Here is an 18363-nt window from a genome sequence, read left to right as displayed (position 1 = left end):
ATAATATTTATTTTAAGAACTTAATATCTTGAATAATTTAACAAACATACAACATTAATCTTTTCCAATTCCAAGACATTACTGAAAATGAAGATATCACTGTCAGATATTACAATCATAAGATAATAACAAAAATTGATATTTCATTATTTCTTAGCTACATTTAATTAAGAATGTTTCATTTATTTGAACGGTAATAGATGAGATGTGTAAAAAGAAAGAAAAACATGTGATTGTGATTTTATAATTCTCTAAACAGCATTTATTTTCTTCTTTTGTTACATTTCTGAAGTCGCGTCCCATCCGAGGACGTTGTGCACAATTTTAACGGTGAAAGATAATATTAAACGTCGATACAATGTCATCGTTCCGTGTAATATATAAATATTTAGACCTGTGACGGCGACAAACGCGTGCGCCGAATCTAGAATCGTGTGATTTTGTTCGATCGACTTGTGTGTGTGTGTGTGTGTGTGTGTGTGTGTGTGTGTGTGTATGTGTGTCATTATTTCTCCATTCCCTATTCACCATCTCTAACGGAATGGCTACGTACATACGCAGGGATTCAATATATTAATGTATCTTCTTATAGATGTAAGGTTGTTGAAATATTGGATACGAGTACAAAACGATTCTTGTGATAACGAGGCGTGATTACATTCACGAATTCGCCTTCTTTTTCAAATTGTACTTTAACAACTTTGATAAATTAAAATCTCGATTTTTTTTCAAACTCTAGATCACTTGTACAACATGAAGGATAGATCAAATAATAGAAATGTCTAAAAATTCTTGAAATTTTGAACATTCAAATTTTTATGGTGATTGAAAATTAATTAATTAATGTTAGAAAAAAAGTTAATATTGATTAGAGATTTTTCATTCAGAATTCTACCTATAATATAGAAGTAGGTAGATAGAGAAAGAGAATTTAATTAATCACGGTAGTAGTACAACATATTAGATTGTGCTCGACTTTGCTGTTCGTACCAAACATTTGAAGAACCTTTTTTCGTTTCTATACACTCACGCGTTCCGTCTAATACGAAGTGGCTACAAAATAATAATAAATACTTACAGTCTATCTAACGACTACTCTTAAGTTTGAAATGCAAAGGATCAATCGTCGCTTAAATCGTACAGTTAAATAGATAATATCCACATACTTAAAGTTAAATCGTAATTTAATATATATGTTCGGTATAATATAAACATCGATTTATCTCGCTTCCTCTCTTTATCATGCATACACATGCAACACGGGCGCATAAATTCTACTTTTTATCTATACACATATTTACACAGATCGACGATACGTTTTTCTGTTACGCAGATCAACATGACACTGTTAATGCGATGAAATTCATGAATTCCAAAGACAACGAGATGAGAAACCATTTAATCTAATATTAAATAGTTTATAGCTAAACATGTTTTTCTTTTATTATAGATTCTGCACATTGAAGTTATTGTGGTGAGATGAGATGCAACTTCAATATATCGCTTTGACTATATTACTATCGTATCTTCTGTTAGGCGAGCTTTTACCTATTTTATCGCGTTGACTTAAAAACAGAATTGCGTCAAACCGAAACTATTTTCTGTAATTTGCAGTTATATATTTAAGATGTCTATAGAAATTTCTATCAAACGATTTTCAGGACAACAATCTTATCTTGTTTAAACGTGATAACGTTTTGACTGGGCATTGGTGTTCATATATTATTCCTATGTAAGTATCGTCGAAAAATTTTTTGAAGATGATTAAGAGGGAACAGAAAATGCTAAGAGTGCACTCTCGCTGAAGAATTTTCATTATAAATTTCCCAACCCAGTAGTACGAATTTAAAAATTCGGTAATATACTATCTATACTGTATTTTATATTATTTTTAGGCAATAACAGGTAATATATACTTCTCTTCAAAGCAGAACAATTTTTTCATTAAAGTGAATCTGTCTTTATGGAAAAATCGCTTTCGTAACGGCACCTTTAGCCTTCTCCATTTTCTCTTATGGATCCTATATTATAAATATATCGCGAACTGTGAAATGATTAATTTTTAAAAAATTATCAATAAGACTATATATTTTTTTACGCGAAAATAATAAAACACAGTAAAAAAAGAAACGGTTATTCTTCACAAAGAAACGTACGTATACATCTACATAAATAAAATGATTTAGATATACTTTTTACTTTTATGAATAAAATATTCGGAAAATATTCGAAACTCCTAACAGCAACGTTTTTGGATGACGAAGTATGTGTGTTGCATACTTAAATCAAACAATTACATTTAGGAGATAGTGTCACAGCTGGTCACAGCTAATAGCTTGCAGCGGTATACTCCAGTTTTCGTCTATGTACAAAGCCTTATAATAATCATAAGGAAAACAGTTTCAGTAATCACTCGTGTTATCTAGCATCGATACACCACCATTCGTATAATATTACACGAGGAACACACGCCGATCACTGTTACTCAACGTGATGATTTGCGGAACCATTTTATCAATCGGCAACGGTATGTAATTATGTTGTTAAAATTAAGTATCATTTTTGCTGCAACTTTCCCCGTACCGTTCGGAAATGATTTCACCGGTAAAATGCCATAAATGATTAAAATGGTTCCGCAAATCATTCCTTTCTTAACGGCTCTCTTTTGCAAAATCCTCTTTGGTCTCGTACATTCAAATAGAATATTGATAATACAACGCGACATGAAGAATTCCACTTGTCGCGTCACATTACACGTTTTCGTCATATTTCATAGCACGCTTGGCGACTAACAATCGGATCGGATCTATATTCTATTTGAGGATCGACTAACATGTAATATGGCATTACAGAACGAAAAAAAATATACACATAGTCGTACGTAACGACATTATTAAATCGAGTACGCTAATAATACTTGTCATGCAATATCAGTGTAACATTTCGTGTTCGACGACCGCTAAAATTCGCATCCCGCATTTTGTTCCTACGCTAAATTTAATCATCTCCCCGCTCTGCTAAAGGCTACGGTTTCGTACATTCTCACATTTAACGTCAAATGTGGTCGTTTGATTTTGAGATTTATTTGTCTCGTTACGAAGGTCGCATTTAACAGTTTAACAGTCCTTAGAATCAATATTTCGCGCTAAATACGAAATATAAATACGGCTCTATGCACCGCGAGTTCGTCTATCTCTACGTTAAATCCGTTATTGGCAGTACAGAAAAAAGAAGTGTGCGCCAGATCAATAGAATGTACAAACGATGAAACACCAAAACCGTGCATATTTTTCTTTCTATCCAGCGCAATCGCTAGAATTACATAGAATTTCCTAAACACTGTGGTATGATTACCAAAAGCTCATAATCCTCTAATCCGCATTCAAGAGTCTCTATTTTTTAAAATTATATATAACTATATTTATCGTTAAATATTAATTATTTTCTCTGTTTATAGATGCTTGTTTGTATATGTTCTTTTTGGGCGTTCTGCAGATAAGCCGAATGCTTTGGATAAAATCTATATATCTCTATGTTAATCATTTGGTATGGAAAATGTCATTTATCTCACAATTTGTTCATAAATGTGTTATTTTATAGTACTAATAATTTACTTTGAAATATAATATACATATATATCACATTTTTTTTAGCGTCGCGGTATCAAGAATCATTCTCAATTCCAATCTTAACATCAGTTGCTGCAACGCGCGACGTGTTTTTGCCAACGTCATCCTCGACGTCATACTTTGTTAGCCGGATTTTTATCTTGCAACTAGATTATGAACAATTACGTACCATATATAATATGAGTTAGACGAATACACATATAAGATTTCTCTACATACATATAAACTCTTCAGATACAACATTCTTCGACAAACGCCGGAAATCCGCGAATGTCATCGCAGCGTTTGTACAATCAGTTTTTTCCTCTCTTAAAAAAGACAGAATCTCATTTTCAAGAGAAAAAAAATAAACCATCGTGCGTAATCGTGCCTGGATGACGAGACAAAATTCCGAGTATTATCGACTGTAGTGTTCAACGTACCTTCGAAAGTCTCGATATGATTGTCATCCAGCGTAAGACACTAATACTTGGCTAAACATCCTTTTTCAAAAATCACGCAGTTAACACATAATCCACATATATATATATATATTGATTACAGCCCAATGCAAAATCTTCGAGGTATATATTGATTTTTTGAATTAAAAAAAGTAAATTGAAATCTATTTTCTAATCTTCTTGAAACGTAAAGTTGGTATGTATTGATGATTATATACGACAAAAAAGTGAATAAAAAACAATTTTAAAAAGCATTTGAGCAATTTAAAAGAATCGTTTACAAAGTACCATAAGATCGAATATCATTGCATCAGCAAAAATAATTCTGCAGTAGATAAAAATTTTATAATTCTTTTCATGTTTTAATAAGCTACGGAATGATAAAACTTCGACTTGCACATAATTAAATTATTGAAAGTAATTTATATCAATAATAACATAATTTTAATACATATCGCTTTTTGTGTCTAATTATATTTTGGCATAATATAAAATTTTATTATTCTATATAATTAATTATTTCCACAGTCATTCGAAAACAACGTGGCAATCGTTCATATTACGATCGAACACTCACTTTTCTTTTTTCCTTCTTCGCTTCTTCTCACTCTGTTGCACTGAGTCTCTCGTAGCCTCCAACCTACGGAAGGCGCTCCCGATTCACATCCGGGACGTGACAAATCATTTACTATTTTATATAGATAAATAAATTTTCCTCCATGTTAAAGAAAATAAGAATCTATTCTCTCAGAGGAAATACATAAATTCATGCTTTTGAAATCAAAGGAAATGATTTATGCCGCTACTATATTTGATTTTCTAAAGCATTTACTCCATAAGTGTAAAATTGTTTGTGTTAATGCATTTTTCATCTTATAAATATCAACTTTCTTAAGGAACATGAAAAATAAGAGACTCAAGATGCGGATTAAACTCTTTACTCGATAACTGCACTTATCCAAAGTTTCTTCCTTTGGATACTCATATGAATGTGAATTCTCTGAAGAGACGGCTGAAAGATGGCTTGAACACTTCATTCTTTCGGTTTCCTGAGCCAGTTTCTACGGCCGAGACTGGCGATGCTCATCGAACTGGCAGTGCTAGTGACGCTCGCCAACGAGTTTAGGCTTACCGAATGTTAATCCTGTAGCATGTGTACGAAACTAATCGGAAACATGCCTCGCCGTTCCGGTGCCCGTTCTAACGCGCCTTCCATCCAGTTGTCATCATCGGTCTGCTCATTTGTCACGATGATGACCTCACCCTCGCGGAATGACAGTTCGTCTTCGTTGTCGGCCTCGCAATCATATAGGGCCCGGCAGCGTCGCAGGCCACTCAAAGTCGACGACGTTGGCTGGAGATAGAATAAAAAAAGTCATTCGTGGAACCGACAAATACTGTAACGTGCATGTTTCGACCGTCTGGCAGAAGCAAGCACTTTTATTACTCGTATCTTTAGTACGATAAGCTTAGTCGAGACGATAAGCTTAAGAATGTTTATTCTCCAAAAGTTGAGAGAACATTGGAAATTCTAGAATTATTACAAATTCACAGGGGTGAGTTAATACATCGATTAATTAACCATTATTTTAATTTATTTTATTTATTTTACTCTTTATTTAATTGATGTATTTTTATTTTTTTTTTTTACAAAATCAAAAGAAAAAACGAAAAATAAACTGTTGTGAAAGCAAATTATAATAAGCACGAGTATATGTAAGAAAAATTAAGTTTTATTCGGATACGAGAATTTTTTTTTTTGAAAATGAATAATTTTTTAAAAGTATATTTTGATACTCCTCCGATAAAGTATGCTGTAACTAGAATTTCCAATATGAGATCACTGATATCATGCTAGTTATATGCCTTTTAATATCCGAATAGCTTAGGGCTTAGAGTAGAAGAGAATTTAAAAGGGGAAATGTCTCACAAGTCGGAAGAAGTAGCATAATGCGATCAAATATCGACAAACATAAATTCACTCGGGGGAAGTACATGCGAGGATCAGTATTTACAATTTACAAAATACTTTATATCAGTTTTTAAAATATTAGTTATATGTTAATAATAGTGATTCATTAAAAGTACATAATTTTTTTACAAGTCAAACGTAGTTTAATTATTAAAACAGAATGGAGAAATGTGTTAGTTGTGCTGTTTCGCAGTGATGAATCTGATTATGGAGTTACATGTCTTGAAAGATTTATAATACTTATATATTGTTATAATCGAATATCTCAACAGATAAAGAGCATTTGATTAAAATGGCAATGAGATCTAATGTAAATATTTGGCATACATAGAAATAATATATTTAAAGCCTCGACGTTGTGAGCTCCATAAATGATGATACGAACGGCACGTCTGATCATGCAAAGCACTGTTACACTTGAAAGTATCGTTGGCAAGTGAAGATAGAGAAGAAAATATGGATTCTTATCATATTTAGATTTATTATTAATTATATATTGCAATATGATGTGATACGATTGCAATTTTTTTTTCTTCGAAAAACTTTTCTATTATACATAGAGTACAATTTAATTAATTAATCAGTATATAATTATGTACAGATATCATGCTTTATAATATGATTAATAACACATGAAACTATCCTTACGTATGTACATACAAGTATTACGATATGTACAAAACGGTAAGCTTGTTTACAAGTGGTTTCAAGTGTAACATGCTGTAATGTGGGATGGCTGATGTTTACCAGATTCAGATTTGGGAGCAAAGATGAAGGCTCTTCGGCGTAGCTCTCTAGCCTGGACCGGTCCCTTCGCTGTACCAACAATGGTTAATGACAAAATAAAGCACTGATCTTGAAACGCATGCATTCTCTACATATCCACACACCGTAGATACACACGATTATGTTTATCTTGAACTAGATCGTAGCAAACTAGCTGCTATTTAATCCGCGATAAATTGATATATTCTTCATGGAATGATTTTATCTCGATAAATGTTTTGTGATATACTTTCAATATTCAAATGATTTTTCTTCTAAAACATAAATTAATTAACTATTTAAAGATATTAATTTTGCTATAAAGATATTAATATTTTTAGAATTTAATTTTCTAAAATTTATACTGAAAATGATTGTTTATTATGACATAAAATGACAATGAATGGAACGGCTGGAATAATATAATGAAATAATATATTATTATACTGACAATTAATAGATAAGGATTATGGCAATATATAATATAATATCCTGGGATAATATACATGATTATGTAATGAACTGTGAAAAGGTAACAAATATGTCAATGTGCATGACGTATGGTTAGTATAATAATGAAAAATGCTCAAGCCCGCACGAATGAATCGAATGAAAACTATACTACGAAGGAAAACATAATGGCACAATCTGATTAGTTATACTTTTTCCTCTACTGTGTTAGTATAATGGCAACTATCTGATTGAATGTGTGTGTGCAAACAGATAAGATGTGAGACAATAGGATATTCATCGATGTCACTTGTTAGGCAGAGATGATGTAATATCGATTCTAATAATTATGCTGGAGGTGGCTCCGTCGAAGATAAACTAGAGAATGGTTTATGATTTCAAATGAACGAGAGCTTTGCATACCCGAGATACAATTCTGTAACTCTCATATAGAGGTTCATGTTTTTTAAAATTTTAGTTTTATTAAAACATTACAATTAGTTGGACCTTTTATTTATTATTATGTTTAAGATTATTTCTGAATAATCAAAATATTATAACTATTAAAATTCATTTCCTAGGATTCCATCTTTATTAAAAATTTGTATACTATAATGTTATATTTTATAAATAAAAGTTAATATGCAAAGTACTCGTTTAATTTGAATCTCCTTACAAATTACATCATTTCGCATATGTATAATACAGACTTAAATAAACTACTCAAAGCTTCATCAGCTTTAGAATCCCCAAAACAATAAGGCGCTTGCAGTGTAAATATAGGAAGATTATTTGTACGTTTCGTTAGCGTACTTTTAGTAAGAACATTAACTTTCAGCGCTATCAACATTCTATCTTTGTATAATGAATGATGAAAATAAAACGATGCATTAGCGCTGAAAGTACTCCCGGAACACAACCTTTATTTTTAACAAAAGAAAATAAGTATATGAAAATAAAATCTTTCCTAATCTCCCTACGAAATCTCAAAAGTTCTGTTGAAGCGATCGTTAATTTAAATGTAACTTACCTTTCGCGGTGGAGGAATAGGATTGCCCAGGCCGTGATCTGAACACATCGAACTCAGGGATTCACTGCTGCGTCCATTGCTTAGCCTAGTCATTATACTGGATGGAGCTGGAGGCGGTGGATTTCGCGGTCTCTGTAGCGTCGAGCTGTTCGCCTTGTCCATACCTGTATTTAGAAAAAGAGATGTAAGTATCGACATTGATAATCAAAATGTTGAAGTTTCTCCTGCGAAATTTATTTATCGAATGTACCGTGTCCGGTCGACGAGTCGCCGCTCGGTGATCTCTTATGATGTTGGCTATTTAGTGTATTCAACGTATGCGGTAGAGTGTGTAAAGTGTGGCCAGCTAAAATCGGCTCGCTGGTCGTACGACTGTGCGTCGACGTAGCCAACGTGGCCGACGAAGGTAGCGTACCGTAGTGCGACGACGGCAGACCGCTCGCGATGGAGTTTCCACCCGGCGGCGGCGGCGGCGGTGCAACCCGCTTCTTCAGGGAGCCGTGGATGTTCAATGAAATGTCCGGCGCCATTGGAGTGGGTACTGTGAGATTCGCATGATCAAGGTAGTAAAAAATATGAAAAGATAATGGAAAATCAGTTATTTGAATCAGCGCATTTGGCAGATTTATCGTGCAATGCGAGAAGTGTAAAAGTGCAAGTCCAGCTTACCAGCTACGGGTTTTCTCGCCTGCGGCGGTGGCGGTGGAGGCATTTGCTGACGGTTCGTCGAGGCGCTCGGAGAAGATCCGCTCTGGAGACTGTCACAAGTGCTGCTCCGACTGCGCAACGTCACTGGCGAATCACCCGATCCCGTACCGCCACCTCCGGCATATGACGGCGGTCTACTACGTGATTTTTTCTCAGGCGTCAAACATCCATTCTACAAGAAGAATGCATATTCATGAATATAAACGTAAGTAGTTATATGCAAATATAAATTTGAGAGTATCGATATATGTTAATATACTCACTCTGTCTTCTATTATCGTTTCGTCATCAGAGAAGTCCGTGGAACCCTCATCGTGAGAAAGGTTCCAGTCAATATTAACGTTATCAAATAATGTTTTCTGTCTTTGGAGAGCATGACTGAGCTGAAAGCAATTTATAGACATTTTTTTATGTGATTTTTGAAAACATAAGGAATTGTTTTAATCTTGATCGATCGACAGATTATAGAAAATTATTTAAAAAATTATATAGAGCAATAAAAATTCGTGTTTAGAAAATTATTTGAGCAAAAGATACTAAATAAGAAATGTGATTTGTTAAATTACCAGTTCTTTGCAAGTATGATGTCCCATTTCCTGTGCAATATCCAATGGGGTCTTATCCTGCTTGTTTCGCTGTGAGGGATCCGCGCCAGCTCGTAGAAGCAACTTCATCGCTTCCGCTCTGTCGTGTCGCGCGGAAAGATGCAGTGCCGTTTCTCCGTCAATGGTTATTCTGTCAATACCGCCACTCGGCATATTTTGCACCAGGAAATCCACGATGTGCAGACTGCTACCCATTTCGCGTAGAATGGCTAAGTGTAACGCGGTTTCGCCTACATCCTGAAATAGACATTGATTTCTTAAAATCTCTTATTGTATTAACATAATTGTGAGAGAGCATTTCTCACAATCTTCTCGAATATAAGAAAACTACATAATGCCTTACCGATGTTGGCAACGGCGCAGCCAGATCAACGTTTTCGGCGTAAACCTGCAGAAGTTGCTGCAGGTCGCGGTTATTAACGGCGTGCTCTAAATCGGAAAGTAAATCACGCTCATCCGCACATGTGTTCATCACGTATCTCTTGTCCACGTACTTGGCGCGTATGAACTCGTATCTCTCCTCCCTAAATTCCAGGAAAATGTGAAAACATCACGCAAAGTGAAAGTATGAGAGTGCTTGTAAACGTCGAGTGCGAGTACGCGGATGAATTCTTAGAAAATCGCGAATTCGCTCACATTGTCGACGTCGGCGATGGCTTGAGATTGTGACGCAACGTCGCCTCCATCACCTCATTGAACGCCTGATTCGTCATGTGTCGCGCAAGCAACAGCTGAGCGGTACCGACGTTATCCAACGTCAGGGATTGTATCCGCGATATATGCACGCCCAAGTCCCGATGGATGCCGCTGCACTCTATGCATACTATTATGCCGAAGTTCGTCGACAGCCACGTGGCGTCTGAAAAGGAAACACAATTGTTGTTCGATAACAAAACGCTTTCGTGAGAACTGGAGCACAAGCAAAGTTGCTTTCTCGTCTGGCTTTGTCACGCGGAAATGTCTACAACAATGCCCGGCCAGCGAACCGGTGAACATTCATGCTACTTGATGACATATAAACGTGCTTTCAGTGGCCTTTCGGGAGCCTCTATTAAATCTGTATTTATTTAATTTAATAGACTTTATTAATTTAACAAGAAATAAATTATTGTATTTTGCTAATTGAAAGTAATAATTGCCTAATTATTATTAGGATTGATTTTGGATTTTAGAGGATTGAATTTGATAAAAAAATTAGTCAATATATAATAAATAAAAATAAATAATAAAATAAATAATAAATTAAAAAGTCAATTTCTCCTATCTCATAATGCAAATTTAACGGAGAAATCGTTTTAGTTACGCGTTAAGTGTAATGGACAGATTTGGCACGCTTCAGAGAAGGACTGGCCACTAAATGGTCCACAATATTCATGTTACCGTTCTGCGAGGAGCAATCACAGCACTGATCGTTTCCGGGTAATCGCATAACGCATCGTATAACAGCTTGCTGCAGCTCTACGAGGCTAGGATTGCCGCTGCCGGCCTCCGCCTTGCCACTCGCATCGAACGCTCGCAACAGGGCGCGTTCCTTGCAATTCACGAGAACTGACATCCACGCACGCTGGTCTGCCTCGTCCTCCGCTTGAAAGTGGTATGTCCTATTGTCTGAAATCGAAACAATGACAGTATTCGCGGCGTCCGTTCATTGTGAAGAAACGGCGAATGGCGTCTCTTGGAAGCTCGCTCGTATATCAAGCGTAACACTTACAACTTATGAGATCGAAGCCTCGCTTGTCGTCCGGTACTAACTTAATCTGGCAGGTCAATAGGTTCACTCTGGTGGGCGGCTTATTCTCGTCCGCGTGGCAGATATCAAGGTAACCTTCCGCCTGCACGGCGCATCGCCTCTTTTGCCAGACTCGCCTCATCTTGCCCTCGCTCTTCTTCAGCAGGTGGCCAGAGCGCGTGACGCCGTGTTGCTTGTCACCCTGCAGCTGATGCAGCGAGTAACCCACGTTTGCGTTTGCGTTTAGCTGCAAGCCACGTAAGATTTGTAGTTTAAGATTTATGCATGGTGTCGTTTAATATTTATGTAACATAAAATGCAATATAAAGTGCAATATAAAGTGAAATGACTAAGATAATCCGAAAGTTGACGAGGTTCTTAAGTGCAAGGCGGCAAAGCTAAATTTAAGATAAAAATATCAGTAAAGTTTTTGTATTTAATTTTCTATTAAACAGGCTACTGCAACTGAATAAAATGATGTTAAAAAAGAAACACTGTTGTTGTATCATCAATATTAAACAAAAGTGAAGAAGCAACGATACCAATTAAAGACTATTAGATCTATTCTCATCGTGCTTTCCGTGACAAATTGATCTTGGAAATAAGGTCTAGCTTGTGTCAATAGCTTTACCTCTTTGTCACATCCGGAGCTTCTAAGAAGACTCCTAAGTTCCGTTAATCGTCTTCGTTCTTCATCCTGCGTCTGTCTGATTTTTTGCAACTTTACACTCAAGTCGGCTACGTACGAGCCGAAATGCTCAATAGTCTTCAAGCCATCCTGGAAGTAACTAAAATCCCGAATATGTAAGAAAATTGAATTGAGATCACTTTTCGATCGCTCTTCAGCCCTCATTATGTCCCATAAATTGAAGTTTCAGAGAGATAAATATCCCGTGATAACTTATTGTAAAATCAATTTGACATAATAATGAATTCACAACGTAAATAATATCGATCAAAGGATTAACTGTGTTTACACTCACTTTGTTTGCGCGTGATAATATTCGACTAGATGCTGCAACAGTTCGATACCCTTCTTCGTTTTGATCTCATTCACTTTGATCAGATACTGTAAACAAACGCAGACAGCAATGATCAGCAATTCTGCATTTCAGCTTCTCTACCTCGTTCAAATATGTTTTTTATCGAGCGTATCGTAAAAGTGCAAATACAGGGTGTGCAGGAACTGTCGCCACTCCTTTAATCTATGGAATCTCCCTAAGGAGTTTGATCGAACTCCACCCATTTTTAGTGAGCAAATTTTAGCATTAAGCACTCTATTAACTGGATCTCAAATTACAGTTCATTTTAAATTATATACTTGTTTTTTATGTTATACAAATTACAAGTTCATTATATATTATAACAGTTAATTTTTTATTTAAATATTTAATTTAATTCGACAAAAGATTTTTAATTGGACATAATTTGAGAAGATCTTAAATATTTTAATTGCAAAAGAGAGAGAAAGAGAAAATAATAAAAAATACAAAATTAAATTTATTTATATTTTATATTTTAAATACAATTATTTGTATATAGAATTTGGTATATTTTATTAAATCAATTTAATTCTATATATTTTTTCATATTTAATTTCATATTATATATTATTTATCAAATTTTTGCCATGTTAATTGAATGATCTTCAAGATAGAATATAGTATCGGACACCTTGTATCAATTGTATACAAAATGTAAATCGCGAAAAGTCGAAAAGAGGTTGGAATGTAAAATGTAAATGAAGTTTTCGAGTTAGAAAGTAGGTATACATTTTTCAGCTGTCGCACGACAGTATCTAAACGACCGGATATCGGTGCTGCGCATCGGTAACATGCATTGATAACATCCATACGTCTCAATGTTGACGTGATGTTACTTTACATCGTTTATATACTCGGATCTGCATCACCCACCTCGCACATTTGCAACTGAAACAATCGTCTCTCCTTCTCCATTTCATCTGCAATTTCGGCGGGTGTGACCTCCGTACGAATCAAACCGGCCTCCTTTGCATGCTGCTTTTTTTCCTTTTCGATTTTCGCGTACTTAGCCTCATAGTCCTTCCAGGCTTTCTCAAAGGGCCTCTTTAGGTCCCCCTTCACGCCCCTCAGATCACCCTTCAGCACCGAATCCAACGGAAACATCACAATGTTGTTGATGTTTTGCATCTGGAATAGCAAGATCAATAGTTAACACATAGTGTTTTTTAATCAATTAAATGTCACGTTAAGATTAACTAGCTTTCTAAATCATAAAAAATTTAAAAGATACATTGTAAAGTGGAACAAAGAAAAACACCTCGAAGAAAGAGATATTTTCCCAAATAAATTAAATTAAATTAAAAAATCTTAATTAGAACATATAAAAATTAAAAAAAAATATTTATCTAACAATAAGTATTTAAATATTATATATATAATGTGAATTATGTATCTCCTTTTACATTAATAATCAGAATATTCATTTTGTTATGGCGCACAGCATCACTGATTCAACAACGGCCAACATTATGATAAAAATACTGATTGCGTATATGTCTCGGTATCTATTAAACGCAGACATGAAAATATTAGCTTTCGTTATCTCCACGGAACAGCACGAGTTATTTCAGATTGACCAAAGTGTAATATTTTATCTATTTATCAGAATAACTGGTCTGACAGGACTCGAATGGAAAATGGCGATGAAAAATGCGAGCCTTCGGGATCGACCACCGCCTGGCTCTATCCGACCGGTAAATAGTGAATCACCGTCGATTCGCGTCAGCACTTTGCTTAGACCGTCGCCTCGCTCGCCCTGAATAGAATCGCAGCTTCCTCCTCGGAGCCTGGTTTTCTCGAGGGCGATCCCTCGGCTGCTTCACGACTCTCGTGGAAAGCGACTCGGTTGGAAAGCGCTCAAACGTGCCGCATAATGAGCTTGCGAGTGCAACCGACTCGTAAAGACGACGCTTCTTCACAAGAAAAGCAAGACTCGTAAATGGAAATGACACAAATTGCACTTTATTTATTAGATAAAATCGTTCACAATATGATAACAAAATCTCATTTAATTAATTTTATTATAGGAATTTAATAAAACTGTTTAGCAGAAGCAACTTTTGTTGTTACACAATAAAGTAGGTATTTGGTTGCTGTTAAAAGTTTAGTTAAATTTTTTTTTCTAGTGTAATTGTTTCTAATAAGTCATTATCTGATTTTCTTTACCAAAGGTTTATATTGCAAAATCATCGATTAATGTTTAATTATGTAATTATTTGTTGTAAATTAAATATCGGGAAAATAAAAAAACATATTTGTCTTTTAATTTTCTTAAAAAAATAGGAGGACGATATTAGAATAATTTTCGCAAATATTTAATGTCTCTAGTAGCACAATTTATTGACGTAATATTAAATACCGAATGTATTTCCAATGCGTGCCAATCTTTAACCAATGTGTTGCCAATCTTATGCTATTCAGAATAGTAAATTGCAGTTTGTAAATATCATTTTGCCTTTTCCTATAAAAAAATTTTTGAATAATTTAAGTTATTTCTATATGAACTTTTAATATTAAGATGACGATAAATTCCATGCTTCAAAATTATCCCAATTATAGTTAATCGATAGGATATGCTAATTTCAAGTTTGATTCGGATCGAGTAGTTCTTAGAAGAGCCGGATATTGCTTTCGGCTTTTGCCGGAGTGCATCGCGCAATTTGAATCGAAGCCAATATCAGATACAGATATACATTTTAACCAATTATACGTGTGACGTCATAGTAAAGGATCGGATGTAATGGTTCAGATCGGAGAAACGTGGTAAAAAAAAAATAAAAGTCGTGTTTAAACGCCGAAATTTAGATTCGATCCCCCCCCCCCCGTCCCTGATACATCGAGAGCCACATTAAAATCATAATCGCGAGCATTTAAAAGTTCCCGACAAATATAAATTCACGGAGTCATTCGTGCGTGATAGAATCTAGGAGAGTCTCTTAATCGCTCGCTCTCGTGGCTCATAACGTCCGTGCACGCTTCAGTAAACGTAATTATCCCACAGCCGTGAGACGATCCGATTTATGCCGGTAATCGTATAGCGCGAGCTTAGGAAATTGTCGGAACATAGACAAAACCAGTTTGAATCCGCAACTAAAATCCACGCCCGAATGATTATATCCTTTTCCGTCTCTCTTTTACTTTTGGTCGATTTATTGCCACTGGGAGGATACTTTGCACGGACATCCACATTTATTTGCGCTTCTTCTTCCATGATATCAATTTCTTAGAATTCAATGAACCATTAATACGATCATTGATACGTATCGATTATTAATACGATCTAATTGATGTATATTGTAGACCGAGCTCTTTGTGTACATCATAAATGTGATCTTTTAAATGGAACCAGTGTATTACGAGGAACGATACAAAGTATTATGGCAACAGTTATGAGTATAGCATTGCTATTCGATGAATCTCACTGAAAGAAATCAGATGATGGACAGTTTCAATCAGTAATATTATATTGCTGAAAATCAATAGTTGTTCTAAATAACGAACTTAAGTGTAAGAAAATAACACGTGATACTGAAGCTGAATAGTTGAATAGTTTCCAAGAAACAACGCATAACCAAAAATATAGAAAGCTTTAAAAGCTGAATCTCGCATCAGACATGTGTGACTGATTTTATAGTGAAATTTTACTTCTACTTGTCACAGTGAAACGTAAGATGAAAGAGCAATGAGTGTTCGCATTGAAAATAAGTGAAATACTCATCCTCAGTGAAATCTATGTTTCTCTTTCCAGCGAAATTTTCACTGATTCGGTTTAAAAAAGGTAAGAAGCAGTATAAACTTATTATGCTGCTATGCAATATTATTTCATTACGTGAAATTTCATCTCAAACATATTTTCCGGATTTTTCTGTGCGAAAATATCCGGTTAACTATATACATTAAGTTTCTTAATTTGACGGAGTAACGAGCAACCTCGAGTCTGAAAAAAAGACGAGAGAAGCGACTACGGTAAAATATTACGAGTGAGCACAGAGGATTTTCTTCGCAGAGCACAATCAGCAAACATATAGTAATAGACGTGCAATTAAATGTCAGAAAAGTGAAAATATACGAGCATGGCGAGGAGACTTTTAATATTTTTTACGAACTAATGATATAATGGACTGAGCAGTGCGAATGAAAAATATGTAATAATATTTCTTGCATGATAATTGAATTTATTTTTAAAAAAGAGCGAGTCAACATGTTCACTATATCTAAATAAAAACTAATAAAATCTACTTTTTTGTTAGAAAAGAAAAAGTCAAAATATTTGGGTGCAATAAGTTTACTACATTTAAATAAAAAATAATAAACATATCTAAATGAAAAAATAAATACAAGAGAGAGTTGATCTTGCTTATATATGATGTATGTACATAATAACAGTAATAGCGCGGTAATTCGCAAGGCGTGAAATGGTTTCTTCATGATTTATTTCGCAATGACTTGTGCGTGCTCTGCTATGCAATCTTGATGTAAATCGAGATGCATATTGCAAGTAGCGATAAGTTCGAGTTTTCTTCTGAAAGTTTTCAAACAATTTAATCACATAAAGATTCAAACTGTTCCAAATATTGTTCAAAACCAGAGATTCTTAAATAATATTTGAAAACATTCTTCGAATACTCAAAGCGATTCAGGCTAATTAATTGCTAATCACAAGATAACAATTCCCTGATAGAAATGTGTCCAATTTTCTTAAACATTCATCCGATTGCTATCTAGTGTTATTGTATTCTTATTAGTAACACTTTTACGTAGAAAATGGACAAAAATTTGATAAGATATTTATTCAGTGACTGAAGCAATTTTTCTAAGAAAGATATGTGTAACTATTAAGACATCTGTTCAGTTATTGTGTAGTATTAAGATTTGTATTAGTTAAGATAATGTATAGTCTTATTGTCTTATTTTTATTCAGTAAATGGATTTTGTGCATCTTTTGTGCGCAATAGAGGTCCACGAATAATGGCCACGAATAATTTTATCAAACAAAAGTGAGAAAGAAGAGTATATATTGTCTCATTTTTATATGCTATCTCATTCTATTATCTTATTCTAATTTACTGAAGTTGACAAAAACAACGAGCCAATCAAAAGTTTGTTATCTCATGACCAGACTCTGTTATAGGATTAGTGCACAATAACAGCAAGCAAAGAGTTACATCTTAATTGGGATTCTAAGCAATTTTACTTCTAATTGTAAGTTACTAAACAGAGTTAACTGCTAAAAAAAAAATGCATGAAATTTCTATCGGGATTGAGCAATTCAAAATCGCGAGATAAAAATTCAAATGTTTGATAGTTGAAAGTTACTTGGGTGTTAAACGAAGATTATAAGCGCAAAAAGTAGAGAATCCACATAAATTTACATTCATCTTGTATTCATCATTCATTGTGACCCAGATATTCGATACGCGTTATGCTATTCAATCGCGGTTCAAAAGTGTCATTCCGACGACGGAAAATTGTTCTAGCGGAACAATTCGCTTTTCTGACGGAACGAGTGCTGCGAATGCCATATGTCCTCGGATGAGAAAACGCGGTCGACGGTCAGTTCTTCCTCGAGCGTACCATCAGCCACTAACTCGCGAAAGTCTCGTGCAATCGACAGTTTCCACAACTCGTGAGCGCGAAATTTTATTTCGTTGCGCATGCCGGTACACGCGTTTTATATTGATCGTTTCTGGTTTAGAAATTCTATTCTTGCGCGTACGTTAACGTACGGGATGAGCGTACTACGTCAGGCTACGTGTAGGTCGTTGCCATCAGTGACGATGGACCGTGAAGAGATTTTTCCAATAACGCGTGCACGGCGCATCGAGGACGCGTTTACGGGCATCGTTTTAATATATCCACGTCGATGAATTGTAAAAGTTGCGACACGTCGGGTGAAGGTATCAACAGCGCATGTTTGTAATTTTGAAGAATTTTTCTTCGGATGTTACACTCTAAAAAATATCGGAATATGTGAATTTAATACCATGCGGTG

At 34.9% G+C, this 18363-nt stretch overlaps 1 protein-coding gene across 3 annotated transcripts in view; it reads right to left on the bottom strand.

The window, feature by feature from the left end:
* Positions 1–233: 233 nt before the first annotated feature.
* Positions 234–18363, bottom strand: part of Asap (ArfGAP domain of ASAP) — a 60071-nt gene continuing 41941 nt past the window's right edge. Inside the window, exons 5-18 of one of the 3 annotated variants that reach the window (XM_087416886.1) lie at positions 13245–13499; positions 12312–12397; positions 11960–12116; positions 11311–11575; positions 10980–11207; positions 10236–10458; positions 9943–10123; positions 9561–9836; positions 9258–9377; positions 8956–9166; positions 8537–8827; positions 8287–8450; positions 6789–6857; positions 234–5423 (exon numbers count right to left, since the gene is read on the bottom strand). In XM_087416886.1, the coding sequence (XP_087273012.1) occupies positions 5208–5423; positions 6789–6857; positions 8287–8450; positions 8537–8827; positions 8956–9166; positions 9258–9377; positions 9561–9836; positions 9943–10123; positions 10236–10458; positions 10980–11207; positions 11311–11575; positions 11960–12116; positions 12312–12397; positions 13245–13499 (2742 nt within the window). In that variant the 3' untranslated portion in view covers positions 234–5207. The remainder of the gene's footprint in view (positions 5424–6788; positions 6858–8286; positions 8451–8536; positions 8828–8955; positions 9167–9257; positions 9378–9560; positions 9837–9942; positions 10124–10235; positions 10459–10979; positions 11208–11310; positions 11576–11959; positions 12117–12311; positions 12398–13244; positions 13500–18363) is intronic. The other 2 variants (XM_011051990.2, XM_011051989.2) reach the window with 2 other exon arrangements.

Source organism: Acromyrmex echinatior, chromosome 2 (genome assembly GCF_024713525.1).
Source record: "Acromyrmex echinatior isolate Ae372 chromosome 2, ASM2471352v2, whole genome shotgun sequence".
Taxonomy (NCBI): Eukaryota; Metazoa; Arthropoda; class Insecta; order Hymenoptera; family Formicidae; genus Acromyrmex; species Acromyrmex echinatior.
Note: the sequence above shows the minus strand (reverse complement) of the source record. Positions and strands in the feature narration are given on the sequence as shown.